Source organism: Lepisosteus platostomus, chromosome 10, assembly GCF_059453375.1.
Source record: "Lepisosteus platostomus isolate fLepPlt1 chromosome 10, fLepPlt1.hap1, whole genome shotgun sequence".
NCBI classification, from domain to species: Eukaryota; Metazoa; Chordata; class Actinopteri; order Semionotiformes; family Lepisosteidae; genus Lepisosteus; species Lepisosteus platostomus.
In genome coordinates this window covers 54,447,779-54,466,543 of record NC_142620.1, presented here as the reverse complement: position 1 = coordinate 54,466,543, position 18,765 = coordinate 54,447,779, and the positions used below count along the sequence as shown (strand labels likewise).

Sequence of the window (18,765 nt, the reverse complement as noted above, 5' to 3'; positions counted from 1 at the left end):
GTCGATCGGTTTACGGCACCCGGCTTCTACCATAGAGTTCAGTTTCGGTTTCTAGAGGGATTTCCTTTTAGGGCATGTGTTCCTGTCTCACACCTCTTGACCAGAGTTGGATCCCGCCGTGGGAGTCGTTTGTGTTGAAGTCTGTATGTTATCAACCCCTTGGCTATTAGTGAGTGCGTTTGTTTGGTTTCAGTAGCCCGAAGACATGCTGTCTGACACTTATTTAAAGTGTCTTCCGTGAGTGATGCGATGCACTGGGGTCCAGTCCGGTCTGTATCCTGCCTTGCAGGAAAATGTCTGGATGAATCCTGTATAATTAATCAAAGAATGAAACATTACAAAATACATACACAACTAATCAAACTATAATACAACCTACGTTATAGCAGTTCCGGTCGCAGAGCTAAGAGCAAACTAAGTACACTGGGCAAAAGCGTCTAGCATGTATACCCTGTATTTTATTTATGTAAATGCTTTTCAAAAATATTTTTTTTTATCTGGTAAACAACATGCTATTGAGAAGTTGTGTGGCTGGTCTGCTCATTGTGTTGCTGAGAACTAATTTGCACTTATCTAATGATAGTAACCAACTTCTCTTTGTCCTGTTCTCCATTTGTGCCTTACCCACGGACTATCTTTCCGCCTATCATATGGTTCAAATGTGGTGTCATTTCTGCTTCAACGTCATAATTACAATTACAAAAACAAGGAATATTTGCCTTTACATGCCAAATCCAGTACATATTCGACACAAGCAGAAGCGTGAAATGAGGTTTAAGACACATTTAACATTTTTCTCTGGGTTTGGTTCCGGCCTTGTGCTCCTCCTGTGTGAAGTTTACATGTTCCTCCTGTGCCTGAATTTCTTCGACAACGCCGGTTTCCTCCCACCTCTTAAAATCCTTCATTCCAGCTTACTGGTTTCTCTTAGCGATCACAGCGTGTTTGTGTCAGGCGATAGGCTGGCACCCTCTCAAAAAGAGCAGTCTCTCTTTAACACCCTGTCCTTCCGGAAAGGGATCCGCATTTCTTCGAGTCTGCGACACCTCCCAGGAATAATCTTGCCAAGACTGTTTTTATAATGAATGGATGTGCGAAACGTGTCTTGGTATTGAATAGCAGCAGAAAAAGGAATGAAATAAGGACTATACATTTTTTATTAATATTTCTTCCTTATAATAAAGACTTTTATTATAACGAAACCTTACTGAGTAAAGATGAATCAGGGGTAGCTAAGATATATATATATATGTTTGGGTAGCTGAGTTATTTAACCTAGCCCTAACCTCTCTGGTTATGCAATTAAGTTCATGTTCCACGTCATAATGGTTATGTACATTAACTTGTAACCTTTTCTTTTTTAGATTAAACGTGATCAAATAATAGCTTTTAAAATAAAATACTAACCCGAAGGTGTTTTTTTTTCTCTTAAAAAGAAAACTTGAATCGAAACTTCAACTAGTTCAGACTGTCAGGGCGCCACCTGGGGGCTAAAGTCCAGAATACAAGTGGCCACTTTTCCCCCGATGCTTGCGATGAAAGACGGAAGTACTTCCGGTAGGTCAAGCTATGGTTATACTTGATTATAAGTTGGTATTCAGATGTGGGGCACATTAATCTCGAGAATACTACAGTCTTCAGGGATAGTCTAGGCTTCTGTGGCAGAAAACTCGAACATGGGGTTAAAAACGTTTTTCAGTCCGTGGAGTTCAAGTGCGCCCCGGAGGAAGTAGTTTCCAGCCATCTTTTTTTTTGCCAATAACAAGAAAGAGGATCTAAGAGTGGAGCAGTAGTCTCATTTTATTGTCTGTTTTCAATTAAAAAGAGACGAGAACGTGTGAAATAAGAGGAGTCGAAGCTCAAAGACACACGGAGCGTCAACGTCAAACCTGAAGGCTCTTAGGATTAACAGACTGGCTATTTGATTTTGTAATTTTTTTCATGTTTCCAACAGGTTTATCTACCCCTAATCCCCCACCGCCAGCTCAGGAGGTTAGACCAGCAGCTTCTGATGGTAATAACGGTAGCAGCAATAATTCAACGTCCAAAAAGAGAAAAATAAACAGCTCCGAAAAGGAAGACTTTGATTCCCTGTCTTCGTCTCCTCCCAAAAACATCAGTGCGTCCTGCTCCTCCGGGTCTCCCACCTCTCACCACATACAAAAGAAACTGAGGTTCGAGGACTCCGTGGATTTCATTGGGCTGAATGTGAAAATGGCTGAGGAGTCATCTTCATCATCTGCATCGTCCAGTAACAAGGCAAAAAACGCCTTTCTGGCCGCCGGGGTCGGACACCACGCTAACGGACTGACCAAAACCTCGACCGGTTCCGCCACCTTCTCCAACAGTAAACCCGGAGCTGCCAAGAAACTAGTGATCAAGAACTTCAAAGGTAACCTTCCTGCACGCCGGCCGCTGCCAACTCGCTGTCCCCTCTCCCCCAGGCCGAACCGTGCGATGACGAGCGGTGCTTGGCTCAAAGTCGGTGGAAGTTTGAATTACGGCATTTAATCATCACCAGTCTTACGTACTGAGGTGTTATTTAGATCTTTTAAGTGTTTCTCCTCTCTAAATGCGTCCGTTGGTCGTGGTGTAATTAAGAGCATCGGCAGATTTAAACAGGTTTGGGTTGCTACTGCTCCAGTGTTGTGAAGGTTCGATTACCTGTGTAAAACTTCAGAGGTGTTTTGCTCAGATGTTTGTTCCTATGAAAGCCTTCTGTTGATGCCAGATAGGCACCCTTTACTCTAACGTTGTAAAGCATAGTTGTAGGAACCTGAGTAGAGTGAGCACGGGGCTCCCTAGCCTTTTAAATGGCTCGTTCTTAACGCTGTCAGTCATGGCAGACTTGCCTCAGTGAAACTACTACAGACTCCTACAGAATTCACTACAGTACAGCTCTGTGGATGTCTGTAGCCATATTAATGAAACAGGCAGGTAACGTGCACTATTTTTCAAGTCCTCTCCTGCTTTTTCAAGATCACAGTCTGTACAGTTGTCTTTCCCTTTAGCGGAGAATTGAGCTCAGGGGCTCTGTTCCACATGCTGTATGCCTGTGAGGCCCGGAGGGTGTCTCCGCTGTTGTCATTTACTTGCACTCACCTCATTCTGCGAGGCCACGTGTTGGGGAGCTGTAAATGAATGGCGAGCACCCCAGCACCACACTGACCTCAAGAAACCTCTCCATTGCGATCCTCCTCTTTTGCAGAAAAGCCCAAATTGCCAGAAAACTATACCAACGAAACCTGGCAGAAACTGAAGGGGGCAGTGGAGGCCATTCAGAACAGCACTTCAATCAAGTATAACCTAGAGGAGCTCTACCAGGTATGACAAACAGACTTTGTCCATTCCTGCTGCGGGCTGGTTGTGCAAGGAAGCCCAAGGCTTTGTGTCATTCGAACGACTGGGTTTAATTCACGTCTGTTTTCCTGGCTGCAAGGGCCATGCGTGTCGGTGAACTGTTTCCTTTGATTCAATTTCTTAGAGCATTAACACTAATCGCTGGTAACTGCTGGGATCTGGCTGCCCTTGATCGGGACCAGCATAATCAGATTGCCCCAATTAAACAGAAAATTATCATAAAACTGCAGCCAGTTGCTGTCGTCTAGCACATCAGTAGTACAAGTAAAGGGGTTGTGGATGTTATAGATTAAAGAGCAAATTGTTTTCGGCTTTCACTGTGACCTATTCACTGTCCATTGAGAATGCAGACATCTTTGGTGTTTTTACTGAATTTATACATGGGATACAGGACTGTTGCTTTTTATATAATCTACTGAAGTTGGATGTGTAATCATTCTGTTGAATGAAATGGCTTGTATTTTGAAACTGGAATTGCTGATGGGAAGAGGCTGTTTTGTAGCCCTTAATGCATTTTTAGTAAGTTTTTGTTTCATGGAATGGTTGTGTGCATGTTTTTTGGATTAGAGACTTTTAAATTCATAGGATTGCTTATGTACAGAGTATGGTGTTACTGTGCAGTTGACTTGTGAATTATTATGAAATGAGATGGTTTGCTTTTAAAGACACCATATTCAATAATAAAGTGAAGGGCACCATATTCAGTGATAACAGGCTGTAGGTTGTATAAATAGCTCATATCACAGTAGAAAAAAAAATGTAGAGGATAAAACCATCGTGCGAAAAAGACATTCTACAAGCACCCAAAGTCCTGATTTCTGCTAGGATGATGTTCCAAGCTGCCCTGGAGCATAGCAACAAAAAAGTTTGTTGATCATAAAAGTGTAGATGAGCTGTGGGAACACAGTGAGACAGTCACCTGAGCAAAGAAATCGATACCATGTTTGCTAGATAAGGAGGAGCCATAACCTAAAGCCTTGAACGAAAGCAGACAGATTTTAAAATCGACTTGAAATGTGACAGGCAACCTGTGCACGACTCCAGAATAGGAGTGATGTGATCACTTGCCTATGACCTCTTTAGGGTACTAGCTGCCAAATTCTGAATTTTCGTGCTGCTTATATCCATATTATCTGAGAATGTGACCTCAAGAAATCTCACCATTGCAAGATATAAATGTGTAAACTGTATATACTCAAAATAACTTACTGCAAAAGCTGTGTGAATGCATGATTAAATTTGTTTCATAGAGTGCTTTTTGTATGCTCACCAATAATGTGAGTGAAATGGGTTTTTTTGTTGCTTGGGGACTGGATCAGTTTTATAGGTTCAGTCATTAATTTTAGGCTAATGTAGTTTTTTGATGCTTTGATTTGGTTTATTTCATGAGAGTTTTATCTAGTTTTATCCAGTGACTTCCTGTTGTGCTTTCGAAGTCATTTTATTGTTATATTTGCCACCAATGGGTTTTGAATGAATTATGTAATGAGCCAATATTAGACTTCTATTTGATGTGCTGCACATTTGAACTGGGGTGGATTTTTAAAATGTTTTTTTAACTGTTTTTCTCTAATTCAGGCTGTTGAAAATCTCTGCTCCCATAAAATTTCTGCAAATCTTTATAAGCAGTTGAGGGTAGTGTGTGAAGACCACATTAAGGCACAGATCCATCAGTTCAGAGAATATCCTTTACAATGGGCAAGATTGCCCTCTTAACTTTTTTTTTTTCTTTCACTGAAGCGTCAATTTTATCACTGTACACTTATGAAAGTACCTCTCTTTCTCCTTGGAGGCAAAGTGTTTATGAACGGTAAAAAGAATTTGCAAAGATTTGGTTGAGCATAAAATTTTATTTTTTTATGCTGGAATTGAATCGTTTAATATGTTTCAGAATGGTTACTACTCTTGCTGTAGTTTTAAATTAGTGACATCCAGCGGCATCCCTGAAACATTTTTCCCTGGATCATTTCGTGGATATTTTATAATAAATGGGTTGTCTTCAAGTACTCCTGGAGGTAATGCACCATGCTTTGCTATGCTGTTAATCATGCTGTCAGATAATATAAGCATTCTAGCTCTATAGTGTCTCTAAGGATGTCCTCGACCAAGATCCCTTCCTTAACTCAGCCATGCACGGATGCTCTGGACAGCGTCCTCTTCCTAAAGAAGATCGATAAGTGCTGGCAGGATCACTGCAGACAAATGGTAAGACTAACACATTAAACCAAGGAAGATCTCTGCCATTGCTAACTGCAGACATCAACGGTTATATAACACAGTGATTCATAATTTGACTAATTTTGAATATGCAGTTGTGTAAAGTTTAATAAACCCCTCAGTACGTCTTCAAAGATATCACGTTGTTCTACTGTTAAGTCATGAAGTTCCCAGTGGTTTGCATATTAAAAAATGCATGCAAAAGATGTTGAAATGTATACAGTATTGTTGTCACTTATTGAACAAGACACTTCCTTATTTTTAGCCTTTGCCAATGTTAATAATTGTTTTTTACAGATCATGATTAGAAGTATATTCCTATTTCTGGATCGAACATATGTTTTACAAAATTCAATGCTGCCATCCATCTGGTAAGTTATCTTAATTAACTTTTTTTTTGTCTGGAACATGTTAAGTAGTGTATTCTTAATCATTTTGCCATTAAAACAGAATAAGTATTCAGTATTCTTGTTCAGATTACCCTCTGATCTTTCTCTAACAAAATGTTTATACTGTATAAGAAAAACATTTTGTTAGCAATGAGCATTTCAGTGTTTTAAACCAAGGATTTAAATCTGTCCCCGTCTGACATTTTTAAGTGTCTTGATCTTTACCTTGATAGAAACTGAAGCCTTTTATGTTTTTTTCTTGAATGTCCAGAATTTCTTGAAAAGTCGTTAATTTTCATAGAGGATTGACTCTCTTCCCTTGTCTTGTATTCAGCAGGAAAGTGGTTGAAACTGCAGACAACTTATTCGTTTTTGTTTTTATAAATTGCGTTGCAGTTTACTCCTACGCTCTTGTGAATAAGACAAAAGTCAATAGAAATTATCAATAATGTGTTGTGTCAGGCTTAACAGCTGTGAAAAGGATAAATTCCCTTTTAGCAGTTTCCTGGTCCGTTTGATCTTTGCTGAACTTTGGCTCCATGTTGTTCCAGGGATATGGGTCTGGAGCTGTTCAGGTCCTACATAATTAGTGATCAGAAGGTCCAGAACAAGACGATCGATGGCATCCTGCTGTTGATTGAGAGAGAGCGAAATGGGGAGGCCATCGACCGGAGTTTGCTTCGGAGCCTCCTGAGCATGCTGTCGGATTTGCAGGCAAGTCTTCTGCAAGACTGAAATCCTAGGAATTCTCATCGTCTTAAAATCTTCCTCATTTAAAAAAAAACAGCTCTTTAAAATGACACCGTTTCTTCATTATATTCAAATCTACCAGAAGAGACCATTTCAAAATTAAAAATGCCTTTGATGCAAGTATGAAAAACCACTTAAAGGATTTACGACTGAGTTTTGTGCCGTCATTTTGTATATTCCTAATTTACTGCAGACTTAATTATTTTTGCAGAAGAAAAGAAAACATTTATTTTACACTGCAGGGAATAAATCTGTAGATTTGAAAATAACCTATTAAGTCTGTTTTTATAGTTGCACTAACCGAAGTATGGCTGATTTCTTTTAGCTATGCCTTCAGCTTATACCCATTTCACATGAACTGGCATACCTTTTGTTCTGCAACAGATTTATCAAGACTCATTTGAGCAGCGGTTTTTGGAAGAGACTAACCGCCTGTATGCTGCTGAAGGACAGAGACTGATGCAAGAAAGAGAGGTAACTTGCACTTTTTTAAGGGACGCGAACTCTTCAACTCTGTTTACATGTAGCTTTTTCTAATTGCTTTTATGCGTGTCCCAGATTGTTTTATAAAACCATTAAAACATTTAATGCATTATGTTTTTTAGCCTTTTTGTTTAATGCAGTGGTGATGATTCAAAATGAAACCTGCTGTGACTGTTGGGTATCGGTGACCTTGCTTTACTCTTGCTTCTTTTTTTATAAAGAGGATTTATACATAGACTGTAAGTTTATTAAATAAGGCTACCAAATAAAAAAAAAAAACGCACTATTGACTTCGGGGTATTTTGAGAGAGGGCTGATCCTGTAGTTCCAGATTCATAGCAGCTGTCCTGTCCAGCGTGATTTATCGCGGTCAGAGGTTCTGCAGGTGGCCAGCATGTGTGGATACAAGGAAAGACCCGTGGATTTGCTGGGTATTTATTTTGGATGGATATGTGATTATTGAGAAGGTCAATCCCTGGTCATCGGCGTAGCTGCCTACTTGTGTTTGCTTCGGGGGTTAAAGATCTGTGGATTAAAGTAGGACAGGGAGAAAGCAATTACTGTGTCGTGCCGTGAATCTGACTTTTCTAAGAAGATCTTGGTGCTCCAGATTGGCTTGCCTTCGGTGCTGAGTCCCTCCATGTCAGTGTGGGTTTTCTGTGCTGTTCGGGCTTCCTCACACATGCCCAAGCTTGCAGTGGAGTGAGGTCCAGCCAGGGTTTAGTCCTCCATCGCACCCTGAGCCTGCCAGGTCCGTCTTCAGCTTCACCGTCTACAGATAGAGGGGTTTTTGAACACGATATTATGGCTGATGGTGCTGCGATGGAGATAAACAGTCAGAGTTGGGGGAATAAATGAAGTTCTCAGTGAATCAAAACTGTTTTTGTACTTTAGTAGTAAATTTAAGAAAAAGAAAATCCTCTGTCGCTACTCTTTGTCATCGGAGGTCTTGGCGAGAAGCAGGACTCGTTTCTTTTTCGGGGGACACAGACGGGAAGAAGCTACATGGGTGGGCTGTGGTCTTGCTGAGGACTGAGCTTTCTCGTTTCAGGTCCCCGAGTACCTTCACCATGTAAATAAGCGTTTAGAAGAGGAGGCGGACAGAGTTATCACGTATTTAGACCAGAGCACACAGTAAGTCCCGGCTTACCTCCTGAAGTTCAGGTGGAATCTCAGGGGATAAAATTTTAACAAGCTGACAAGGTACAAACTGTTCTTCATTATCACTGGTGTGAACTCGGACTGCTTTCTTTTTGCGACGTTGCACATGGCAAAATATTCATAATGTCACGAAGATATGCTCAAAATATATTGATGAGTTTTGTTGGCTGCGTATTCCTGCCATTAAAGAATCTTGTCTTCTTAGGGTCTTAGTATTAAAGCGTTCTTTATTAGACCTTAACATCATTGACATCCACATGCAGGACTCGTTTAAATTATTTTACAATTTATTATAAATTACAAGGAATGTATGAATTGACTGATAAAAGGCAGAGATGTCTTGGTTAAGCAGTGGATTAGAAACGAAGCACAGATGATTCTATCTTCCCCCCAGCTTTGATTTTCACTTTTTGGCCTTCCTCTTTGTGTGTTATTGGAGGTAGAGCAGAGAAGCAAGACTCGTTTCTTCTTGGGGGGCAAAGAGACAGGAAGCAGCTACATGGGTGACTTGTGGTCTTGCCCCTCTGTATGAAGTCCTCTCTTCTGTTTTTCTAGAAAACCCCTTATAGCCACTGTGGAAAAGCAGCTACTAGGTGAACATCTAACAGCCACCCTTCAGAAAGGTATGCCTCTTTTCTAAATTAAGGAAATGATGTCTTATTGTCCAACTACTGTGTGTTTCAATGCAGAAAGGGGTGTCGTGGGAGGTTGCATCCAATTGCAGGGGGGGAAACTCTCATTTGAAAACTTTGTTAAATCAGGACAGACTTCCCAGCTGGGAGGAACAAGACCCCCCCTGTGTTGGAAAGAAAATCCTCTGGGTTTTAAAGCAGCGTTTTGTTTCCTGCCCCTCCCCGTGTTCCCACCAGGCCTGAACCACCTCCTGGACGAGAATCGGATCCAGGACCTGTCGCTGCTCTACCAGCTCTTCAGCCGGGTGCGCGGAGGCGTGCAGGTCCTGCTGCAGCACTGGATCGAGTACATCAAGGTCTGCTGCAGGGCTGCCCGCGCGGCACTCCTGCTGTCTGCTGTGGCGGCTTTCTTACAACGTCTGGCCCCTCTTAGGAGCACGGGGTCAAAGGGCGCGCAGGCCATTTGGGCCCTCGTTGCCGGTTTTGGTTTCTAGATTCCAGTCAGTTTGTCGTTTCTAGAAAGGGGGAACACTTGGAACAGTGGATTAAAGTAAGATGGGGGAGAAAGCAATGACTTTGTCACACTGTCAATCCTAAGAATCATGGTGATCCACACTGGAGCCCCTTTTGTGCATTATCTGCATGTTCTCTCCATGTTTGTGTGGGTTTTCTTCCTCCCACATGCTGACCAGGTTAATTGGCCTTTTTTTAATTGCCCCAGTATAAGTGTGAGTGTGACCTGCAGTGGGGGGGCGTCCAGTCAGGGTTTAGTCCTCTATCGCACCCTGAGCCTGCTGTGTCCGTCTCCCGCTCCGGCTCTGGCTCCGGCCTCAGGTCTAAGCTGTAGTACTGTAGTACACTTCAAAAGAAGTACAAGCACTTTGAGCGGACAGTCCTCGCAGGTGGGAAGGCTTGGCTTGGGAACTGTCCAGGAATTCATTGTCCCTTTTCGCAGGCCTTCGGAAGCACAATCGTCATCAACCCCGAGAAGGACAAGACGATGGTCCAGGAGCTGTTGGATTTCAAAGACAAGGTGGATCACATCATCGACATCTGCTTCCTGAAGAATGAGAAGTTTGTCAACGCCATGAAGGAAGCATTTGAAACTTTTATCAATAAGAGGCCCAACAAACCAGCTGAGCTTATCGGTAGGTCTTGGTCTCGGTTTGCTTAGGTGGAAACTGCAAAACAGTCCTTTGAATTTGCTGCAGTTTAATTTTCCATTTTACAGCTAAATATGTGGATTCGAAGCTCCGAGCGGGAAACAAGGAGGCTACAGACGAGGAACTGGAAAAAATGTTGGACAAGATAATGATCATCTTCAGGTTCATTTATGGTAACGTCTTCAAGCTATAGGTGTTTCTAATAACACTTTTTTCAGTACAGCCAGAATTATGTATTTTTTTAAATGAAGTGCTTTGTAGAGTAATCTTTTCCTTAGATAACCTTATATTATTTTGGTTTCCCAGGGGTAAGAACATATTCCTGGATTATCTCCATTCATCATTTCATTGATTTTGTTTTTTTGTTATAGACCGTTATTGTTTTTATTATTAATATTTCTGAGCATCCCGTTTCTTTGCAGGCAAAGACGTATTTGAGGCCTTCTACAAGAAGGACCTAGCGAAGCGCTTGCTGGTGGGGAAGAGTGCTTCTGTGGACGCGGAGAAGTCCATGCTGTCCAAGCTCAAACACGGTCAGTCGCACCCCCGTTTTCCTGGGTGCTGGTTAGGCCCCGCGTGCAGGCGGGCTTTCTGCAATCCCACCCACCAAGAGAGACTTGCGCGGCAACGGCAGTGAGCCAGAGAGGGTTTAGGGTCGGTCTGCTTCTCGGCGCGGTGTCTGTTGGTTCATCTGAAATCGAAATCTCTGTGAAACTGATGCTCTTCCCTGTCTCGCCTTTCTGAATGCGTTTTTGTTTTTCCTCCCCTCCACCAGAGTGCGGAGCTGCCTTCACCAGTAAACTGGAAGGGATGTTCAAGGACATGGAACTTTCGAAGGACATCATGGTGCAGTTCAAGCAGGTAATCCTGCTCTGGCAGTCTTGTCCTCGCGGGTCCCTGAGCCACGTGGAACCGAGCTGATCTGTAGTGCGTTTATTCCGTCTCGTTCGTCGTTCTGCAAGACCCCCTCAGCGCAGGACTGGGTGACAGTTTTGCTTTTCAGGAGGTTTTTTCCTTTTACGATATTTTAGTTTAAATGGTTAGTTTTCCATCTTCAAGAGGTTAATCATTTCGGTATTCCTACGTAGAACGTTGTTCATTAGCGCGATCATTTTTAAGAGAACACGTCACAATGCTAATTTCAGAATTCGAAAGTTAGTCCACGTGGTTGCGCGATGTGTTTGTTTTATATTTTAATAGATATTTCTTTCTTTTCCTCAACAGTATATGCAATGTCAAAACATACCTGGTAACATTGAACTGACAGTGAATATTTTAACAATGGGCTATTGGCCAACCTACGTGCCTATGGAAGTTCACCTGCCCCCAGAGGTCAGTGCTGATGGTGACTATCTGTCAAACGTTTATTATTGGGGTTTTTTGGAATCTCCGTTTCTATCTTACGCCGATCCAGTCTGAAAGTGGTTCCACAGCCGAGCTGTTGCATCTTGAGCTCCTGTGCTGCGTGTGGAGAACAAAGCCAGTGGACACTCCCCACTGCCCTAGCCACGCGGCGGACCCACTTGTCTTTCTCGCACACTGCTGGCTCCTTGGACCCTCGGCAGGAGGGGTTATGCCGTCGGCGGGCCGGTGCGTTGACTCCACTGCGAGCTGGTGGGCAGATCGGAGGCTGGTGGAGCTCGGCCGCGCGGGCTCCCTCGTCAGTTCGCGTGAATTTCTTCACCCTTCCGTCTGCGAGTGTACCAGGCATCTGCCCGCGCAGGGGCTCCCTCTCTCTCTCGAGGGCGAGCAGCTCGACGAGTCACGGTGCGGACCGCGTGTCGGTAACGGCGTCCTCTCCTTTCTCTCTAGATGGTCAAACTGCAGGAGATCTTTAAGACATTTTACCTTGGGAAGCACAGCGGGAGGAAACTTCAGTGGCAGTCCACATTAGGACACTGTGTACTAAAAGCTGAATTTAAGGAGGTAATCCTCTTAATTACCATAACGGAGTGAGCATTGAGAATCTGCTGAATGTCCTACAGTCAAATTCCAGAAATCAATTCTTCTGTAGACTTTTCTGTTAACGTCTGGTACGGTGCAGTGGTGAGATTTGAGCCTGTACAGTATGTCTTCTGTAAAACCAGCTGAAGCCTGGCTTGGTTAATCGGTTCTTCAGCTGCAGCTCAGACTCTATATTTCTAATCATTCTGCGGTTTTTGTTTTGTTTCTTCCTCCCCCATCCCCAGGGTAAAAAAGAGCTGCAGGTTTCACTGTTCCAGACGTTGGTGTTACTTATGTTCAACGAAGGAGAGGAGTTCAGTTTGGAAGATATTAAGCAGGCAACTGGAATAGGTTTGTAATGTTTTTTTTTTCAGCTGTGCGAGGGGATTGCAGCCAAACTTTGCTTTTTCCTCCTTTTTTTCCATTACAAAAATGGAATTGGTGTGAACCGTATCCAATTTCCTAGGATAAAACGGCTTCAGTTTGGCATGAAAATAAGCTCCTTTATTTTCTACTTTGTGTCACATTGTGAGGTTCATAATAAAGAGTAGGAAAGACCTTTGGACTCAGATTGGGAGCTGACAGTCATAAGTAGTCGAAATGAGTGGAATTGTCTATACAAAAGTGTTTTACTATCCAGTACACCATGAAAAAGAATCTGCAGCAGCCTTGTGATCTGGAGATGATTGATTCACCTGCTAACTGTAGCATTGTCACTGTTTTATTGGCTGGAGAAGTGTAGTGTGTTAACCTAGGTATTTCCAAAGGGCTTTCTGTCCTTTGACAGAGTTTCCTTGTGAAAATGGTAGGTTTGTATGAAGCTGTGACCCTGAATGTTTGAAGAAGCAGGTTATTCTCTCGGCTTTGTTTTTGCCTGTAGGTAGACGTTTCCCAAGTAATTTCTGTAAGCAAATATGAAAAGGGGCAAATAGGTTTTACTGCCCAAGAAAAGCCTGTGCAACCACCTAAAATACAGGTCACAAACGCATTTGCTCGTGAGCGCTCTTGGCCAGGGTACTCGATCTCCGTTCCTGGAGGGCCTCGCGTGTTTCCTGGTGATTTTCTCTTCTTCTCGGAGTGTTCAAAGAGCTGCGTCCCCCACGGTCTCTGCTCGCGGCTCTCCGAGAGCCGGGTTTCAGTCGGGCCGCGGCCACTGCGGGGAGGTTCTCTCTCCCGAGTCTGCGAACCGAATGCCAAGAATTGTGTTGCGTCCCGCGCAGAGGACAGCGAGCTGCGGCGGACACTGCAGTCCCTGGCCTGCGGCAAGGCCAGAGTCCTCACCAAGACCCCCAAGAGCAAGGACGTGGAGGACGGAGACAAGTTCACCTGCAACGACGACTTCAGGCACAAGCTCTTCCGGATAAAGATCAACCAGATCCAGATGAAAGAGACGGTACGCGGTTTCACGGGCCCGTGAGGGAGAAGGAAGCAGCGCTGAACTGACGGACGCGTCTGCTGTTTACAGGGATTTGTTTTCCCTTCCGAGTAGCTCATTCAACGGCTGTAGTCACGTTGATGCTAATTACGTGAAGAAGCCAATCACTTTATGATTAGCAATATATGTTATTTCAAACATTTAGTCATGTTTTTCATCTCCACTCTATAACCCTCACAATTACTGCGAAAAAAAAAATATTAGCAATTTTTTATGTAAAAGTCCTGTTTTCCAAGATTTTCTTTTACCAGTAATCCTTTTTTGAGAACGTTCGTGTGATAAAATGCTAATTTGGAGCAAACGTTTTTTAAAAATCACAGAGTTGTTATTGGAGGCATATGGAAAAAGCAATACAGTTATTGGTGTTATTTATTTGTTGTTAGGTGGAGGAACAAGCCAGCACTACAGAGAGAGTATTCCAGGACCGGCAGTACCAGATCGATGCTGCTATCGTCAGGATAATGAAGATGAGGAAGACCCTGAGCCACAACCTACTGGTGTCAGAGGTGTATAACCAGCTCAAATTCCCAGTCAAGGTTAGTATGCTGCCATAATGTAGTAATTTTCTCCCTTTTCCTTAAATTGTAGTAAAAACCTCTACTTAGCTGAAGAGCCAAGTCGTACAGAATCAGCAGTTCCAAAGAGAAAGTCTCAAATCTAAACAGGAGGAAGAAAGCCGATTAGAGTATTGCTCTGCACCTCGCTAATCTCCTTCGCCTCCATTTTTTTCAGCCGGCTGACTTGAAGAAGAGAATAGAGTCGCTAATTGACAGGGACTATATGGAACGTGACAAGGAGAACCCCAACCAGTACAACTACGTGGCGTAGAGGAGATTTCGCGCGCTGTCAGCTGCTCTGAGCACTTGGCCTCGTATCCCAGGCTCCAGTGGACGTCACTATCACCCTGTTGAACCCAGCGACCGACAACAGAATGGATGTGGCCCCTGTTAAACACAACGTGCTCTGGGGACTGTTTTCCTGCGGACTGCATGCCCATTAAAGAGAATATTATCCATTTTCAGAATGCTGGTCAATGAGAAGCAAAGGTCACCGTGGATAACGAGACAAAACATGGGGTTTGGATGAGTATATTAAATTGCTTTTATAAAAGAAAACAGTATTTATTTTGAAACTTACATTTTGTCCATTATATGTTTATGGCATCCTAGTTTTTTTTTTTTTTCCTTTTTTAAATCACTTTTTACTTTTCTTTCGCTGTGTTTGCCCCATGCAGGAGACTTTCGACACAGATTCTGTATGAAAGCCCAGTAAACTAAAGCCTGTTGGTTCAGCCAGCACAGTTTTAGGTACCCGTTTGTAATCGGGCAGACAGATGCTGACAAAGCAATTTCATTCTACCGTTTTTTACCCTTTTCTCGCCAAGTCCATACGTTTTCCAGAGCAGAATGATTTTTCCTTTTTCAGATCTTAGTTTTGACTGCAAAGAATTCTGAAGATCACTGCATTTTTTCAGTACAGTCACAAGAGCAAGAGAAGAAATTGTAGTTAAAGAGGATAAACTATTTCGAAGAGTAAGGTGCCAAAAAAGACAGCACTTCACCTGTATTGGATTTTTTTGATGCTGCTAAACATGGTTACTTATTAATGCATATTAAAACTTTTTTTGGATGTTGGATTTCCATTTTGACATTTTAAAGTTTTTGTGTGTATATGCAAAACTGTCTAGAAGTTGTTCTTTTTTCTGAGATTTAAAGAACAAAGTACGACCCGAACTCTGCATTTACAAAAACAGGTCTGTTTTAAATATAAGAGCTGTTAAAAAAGTTAAAGTATATGTGCTTTTCCTCATTAATGTTCACGTGTGTTTTTTTTGCCTAAACGCTGTTCATTACCCAGGGCTGTATTTAAAAGTCCTTATCTTTATTATTTCACAGATTCTTTGGGATTTTAGAATTATAACACTGATAGTGCAGTTTAGTCCCACAGGGTTCTATAGGCTGAATAAAGTGCTCACTGCAGTCCACTGTATGTTAGCAAGTGGACTGATAGAGCCATTTATTTGTGATAGCTGTGAGGTTACTGGTGTACAATATGCAGGACCTGACTGCTGTCTACATTTGAGTTCATTAATATATTTTTTTTATTGCTACAACAGATTAAACAACAAAAGCGTTCAAATATTTTGTTTTGTTTTATTCTTAATTGTGTATTCCCGGAACCCAAGTCTGTAAAAGCAGAAAGATCTGGTTTTTTTTTTTGTTTGTCCAAAGCAGATTGCCTGATTCTGACTTCAGGTTATTTTTTAAGCTTTTGAAACTTGCTGTTAGCTGTAGGTTGTTACAGTTTTCAAGGCACACTCAGCGGCTTTATGAGCTGCTCCTTTTGTGCTGATGCGAAAAGACCTGTGTGATGTCCAGATGTTTAGACTCTGCATTGTCATTTTGCAGTGGCTCTTTGCTGGAGTTTCTTCAATTGAACTTGACTCTTAAGCTTTGGTTTTCAAAAGTGAAAGAAAATTGCCCTGTTTGAATTATGCGTGTCACCATTAGGAAGCAGAACTGCTAAAATTACTGCTACAGCCCATAGGAAGTGTAATGCAATCTTTTGACTGCTGTTGCAAAAGTGCATGCCTTCAGATCACAAGAGCAAGAAGAGCCGAGCGTTGAACCAGATGAGGATGTGACACATTGCTCTATTTACTGAACAGAAGTTCTTTAAACTTCAGATCTCTTGCTTTGTTTCTATAAATATAGTGAAGAAAATCATTGTTAAGGAAGGATTCATGTGTTTTAATCTGTGTTTTTTTGGGGGGGATGTTATTACTTGGTTGTTTGAGTACATTTGAAGTGGTTCCCAATTTAATTTTGGATCAGTAGTAGCAATAAAAATTCTAAATAGGTTTTCAGAATAAGTGCAGAGGCCAGTTATGATGCATCCGTTATATCCTTTTCACATTTAGTCTCTGGAGGAAAAGGTATAGCAAAAACTTATTCTTGGAAGTTCAGTGGTTTACCCATGCCATTTGGTAGCTAAGATTTGTTAATCTGTGTTTTGTTCAGGACGCAAAAGTCTCTTTAATTCTAAAGTCGTGACAAGTTTCTGTTTATAAAATCTCAGGAAAACCAAAAACTTTACGCAAGTTATTCATCATTCCTTGGCAGTAAAGACACCTTCAATACTGTGTGTTGTGTCTCATTGGATAATGTAACTGTGAATATACGTGGGTGAAAAGATCAGACTGTCCTAGTGTTAAAATACTATGTAACTTGGTTGCGGTTGCATTTTTGCTAGCACTACTAATGATTTACACGTTAGACTCCGGATATCCCAAGATTTCTTTTACTGAAGCTGTGGTAAGGCAGGTTATATCTTCAGAATGTGATCACTACTTTACCTTTGGACAATTTATAAAAAATCTCCCCTGCAAGTTGAATTTGTAGTGTATTTACTGGACCAGGCTTCACCTAAATTTTAGACACTAAGAATACTCTATAGAACTTGAATTTCCAGCAATCTAGGAATGCATGGTTCTTCCCAGAGCTGTCCTGCATCTCAGATTCCGCAGCTGTAAACAAAGATGGTGCCAAAAACATCACACAGAAAAGGTAGCTTGTGGATATGCAAAACGCGTATGTCGGAGAAATATCCTGGAAGACTTCTGTGCGTTCTTTTAACGAGAGACCCGTGCCAAGACAACACAGAACACTTGAGGAAAACGCATCGCACAGATACAGTCCTTCCCGAAACGCCAGCAGCAAGCCTTTGAGTGAAGAGATGCTTGCATATAAATCCACCAGAAAAGATGGACTGTGTATTCTCTAGATTTTAACAATTGGGTTAGATGCCATAAAGCAGAAATAAAGGTTTTGAAGAGCACTGTTGATAGAGCTGCTTGTGATCTTCAGACATTCCTTCTGCATTCTAGAAATCACCATCCTCCTAGCCATTACTGAAAATGGGCACTGTATTTCAGTTTCTGCAAAGCTAGGGCCTCTTCAAAGTTGGAAATGTTTTGTCATTTGGATCCCACTTGTTTTATTTTTAAAGCTGCACATTTTAAAGTGATGCTTAAAAAAAACAGACTAAAATGAAATGGGCATGTGACAGTCTACATCTTTACTATAAAAGCCGTAAAACCTTTTTAATACTTAAAAAATGGGTGTCAAGGGTATGTTATATACTGTAAATAGATGTTCCCTTGAAAGAAAAGAGTGAGAGTCTGTATTCTAGTTTTTTGTGTCATTCAATAAATATTTGAAAAATTACGTTTTCCTGTTTTTGTTACATACTGTACATTTAAAGAAGAATTTTAGCTTTTTTTTTTACCTCCCGAAGAGCATCGAGTCCACACCAGGTACCAAGGGGCTGGAGCAGTTCGTGCTCTTCTGTGCATTTTCTTTCCTGATTGCACCTGCTTCTTATTTGGGGTGTCCATCCACCTCGGCCACCTCTTTCACAACCAGAGAAAAAAGGTTAAACAAGCTGAACGCTCAAAAGAAAGAGATGCTGGATTTAAATATGTATGCACTCGCTATCCAAAATATCAGCATCCCCAGCCCAACACCTCCTGGACAGCTGGATACTGTCACTGTGCCAGGTGGTGCATAGTTCAGTCAAGCAGCAGTATTCAAGAGCCAGCAGCCATATCGCCCTGCAGCTCACAGCTGGCAGCCCACTGAAGCCCAGCAGGTGTGAGCCTGGTCAGTACCTGGATGGAAGAGTCCTGGGAAAAACTAAGGTTTATTGCTGGAAAAGGTGTTAATGAGACTAGTAGGGGGCGCTCACCCTGCAGTTTGTGTGGGTCCTAATGCCCCAGTATAGTGATGAGGACACTACACTGTACAAAGGCCCCGTTCTTTGAATGTGACATAAAACTGAGGTCCTGACTCTGTAGTCATTAAAAATCCCAGGGCGTTTCTCGAAAAGAGTAGGGGTGTAACCCCGGCGTCCTGGCCAAACTCTCCACCCCCTGGCCTTTACCAATCATGGCCTCATAGTAATCCCCCTCTCTGAACTGGCTTCATCACTCTGCTCTCCTCCCCACTGAGAGCTGGTGTGTGGGCAGAGTACTGGCCAGCGCATTTTCCAGGTGGGGCTGCACACTGGTGCTGGTGGAGGGGATCCCCATTACCTGTAAGGTGCTTTGAGTGCAGTGTCCAGAAAAGCGCTATGTAAGTGTAGGGAATTATTATTTTTAAAAGCCTCCGAGTCCTTTCTGTTAAATTGATCAAAATAATTGTTTACTGAGCTGAGTGTATAAAACCAAAAAG

The 18,765-nt window shown here is 42.3% G+C and overlaps 1 protein-coding gene across 2 annotated transcripts; it reads left to right on the top strand.

The window, feature by feature from the left end:
* Positions 1 to 96: 96 nt before the first annotated feature.
* On the top strand, positions 97 to 17,760 carry cul4b (cullin 4B). 2 transcript variants are annotated; one of them, XM_088597389.1, is made up of 22 exons: positions 97 to 169; positions 1,437 to 1,557; positions 1,955 to 2,392; positions 3,209 to 3,324; positions 4,939 to 5,042; positions 5,496 to 5,565; positions 5,875 to 5,948; positions 6,518 to 6,680; positions 7,101 to 7,190; positions 8,251 to 8,333; positions 8,916 to 8,983; positions 9,230 to 9,348; positions 9,948 to 10,140; positions 10,224 to 10,328; positions 10,578 to 10,688; positions 10,931 to 11,016; positions 11,380 to 11,487; positions 11,968 to 12,081; positions 12,345 to 12,450; positions 13,320 to 13,492; positions 13,918 to 14,070; positions 14,267 to 17,760. In XM_088597389.1, the coding sequence occupies exons 2-22, from the start codon at positions 1,527 to 1,529 to the stop codon at positions 14,360 to 14,362; spliced, it is 2,601 nt and encodes an 866-aa protein (XP_088453515.1). In that variant the 5' UTR covers positions 97 to 169; positions 1,437 to 1,526; the 3' UTR covers positions 14,363 to 17,760. The 2 variants fall into 2 exon arrangements, with proteins under 2 accessions (XP_088453515.1, XP_088453516.1); XM_088597390.1 differs by lacking the exons at positions 97 to 169; positions 1,437 to 1,557 and having other exon boundaries at positions 1,732 to 2,392.
* The last annotated feature ends 1,005 nt before the right edge of the window (positions 17,761 to 18,765 follow it).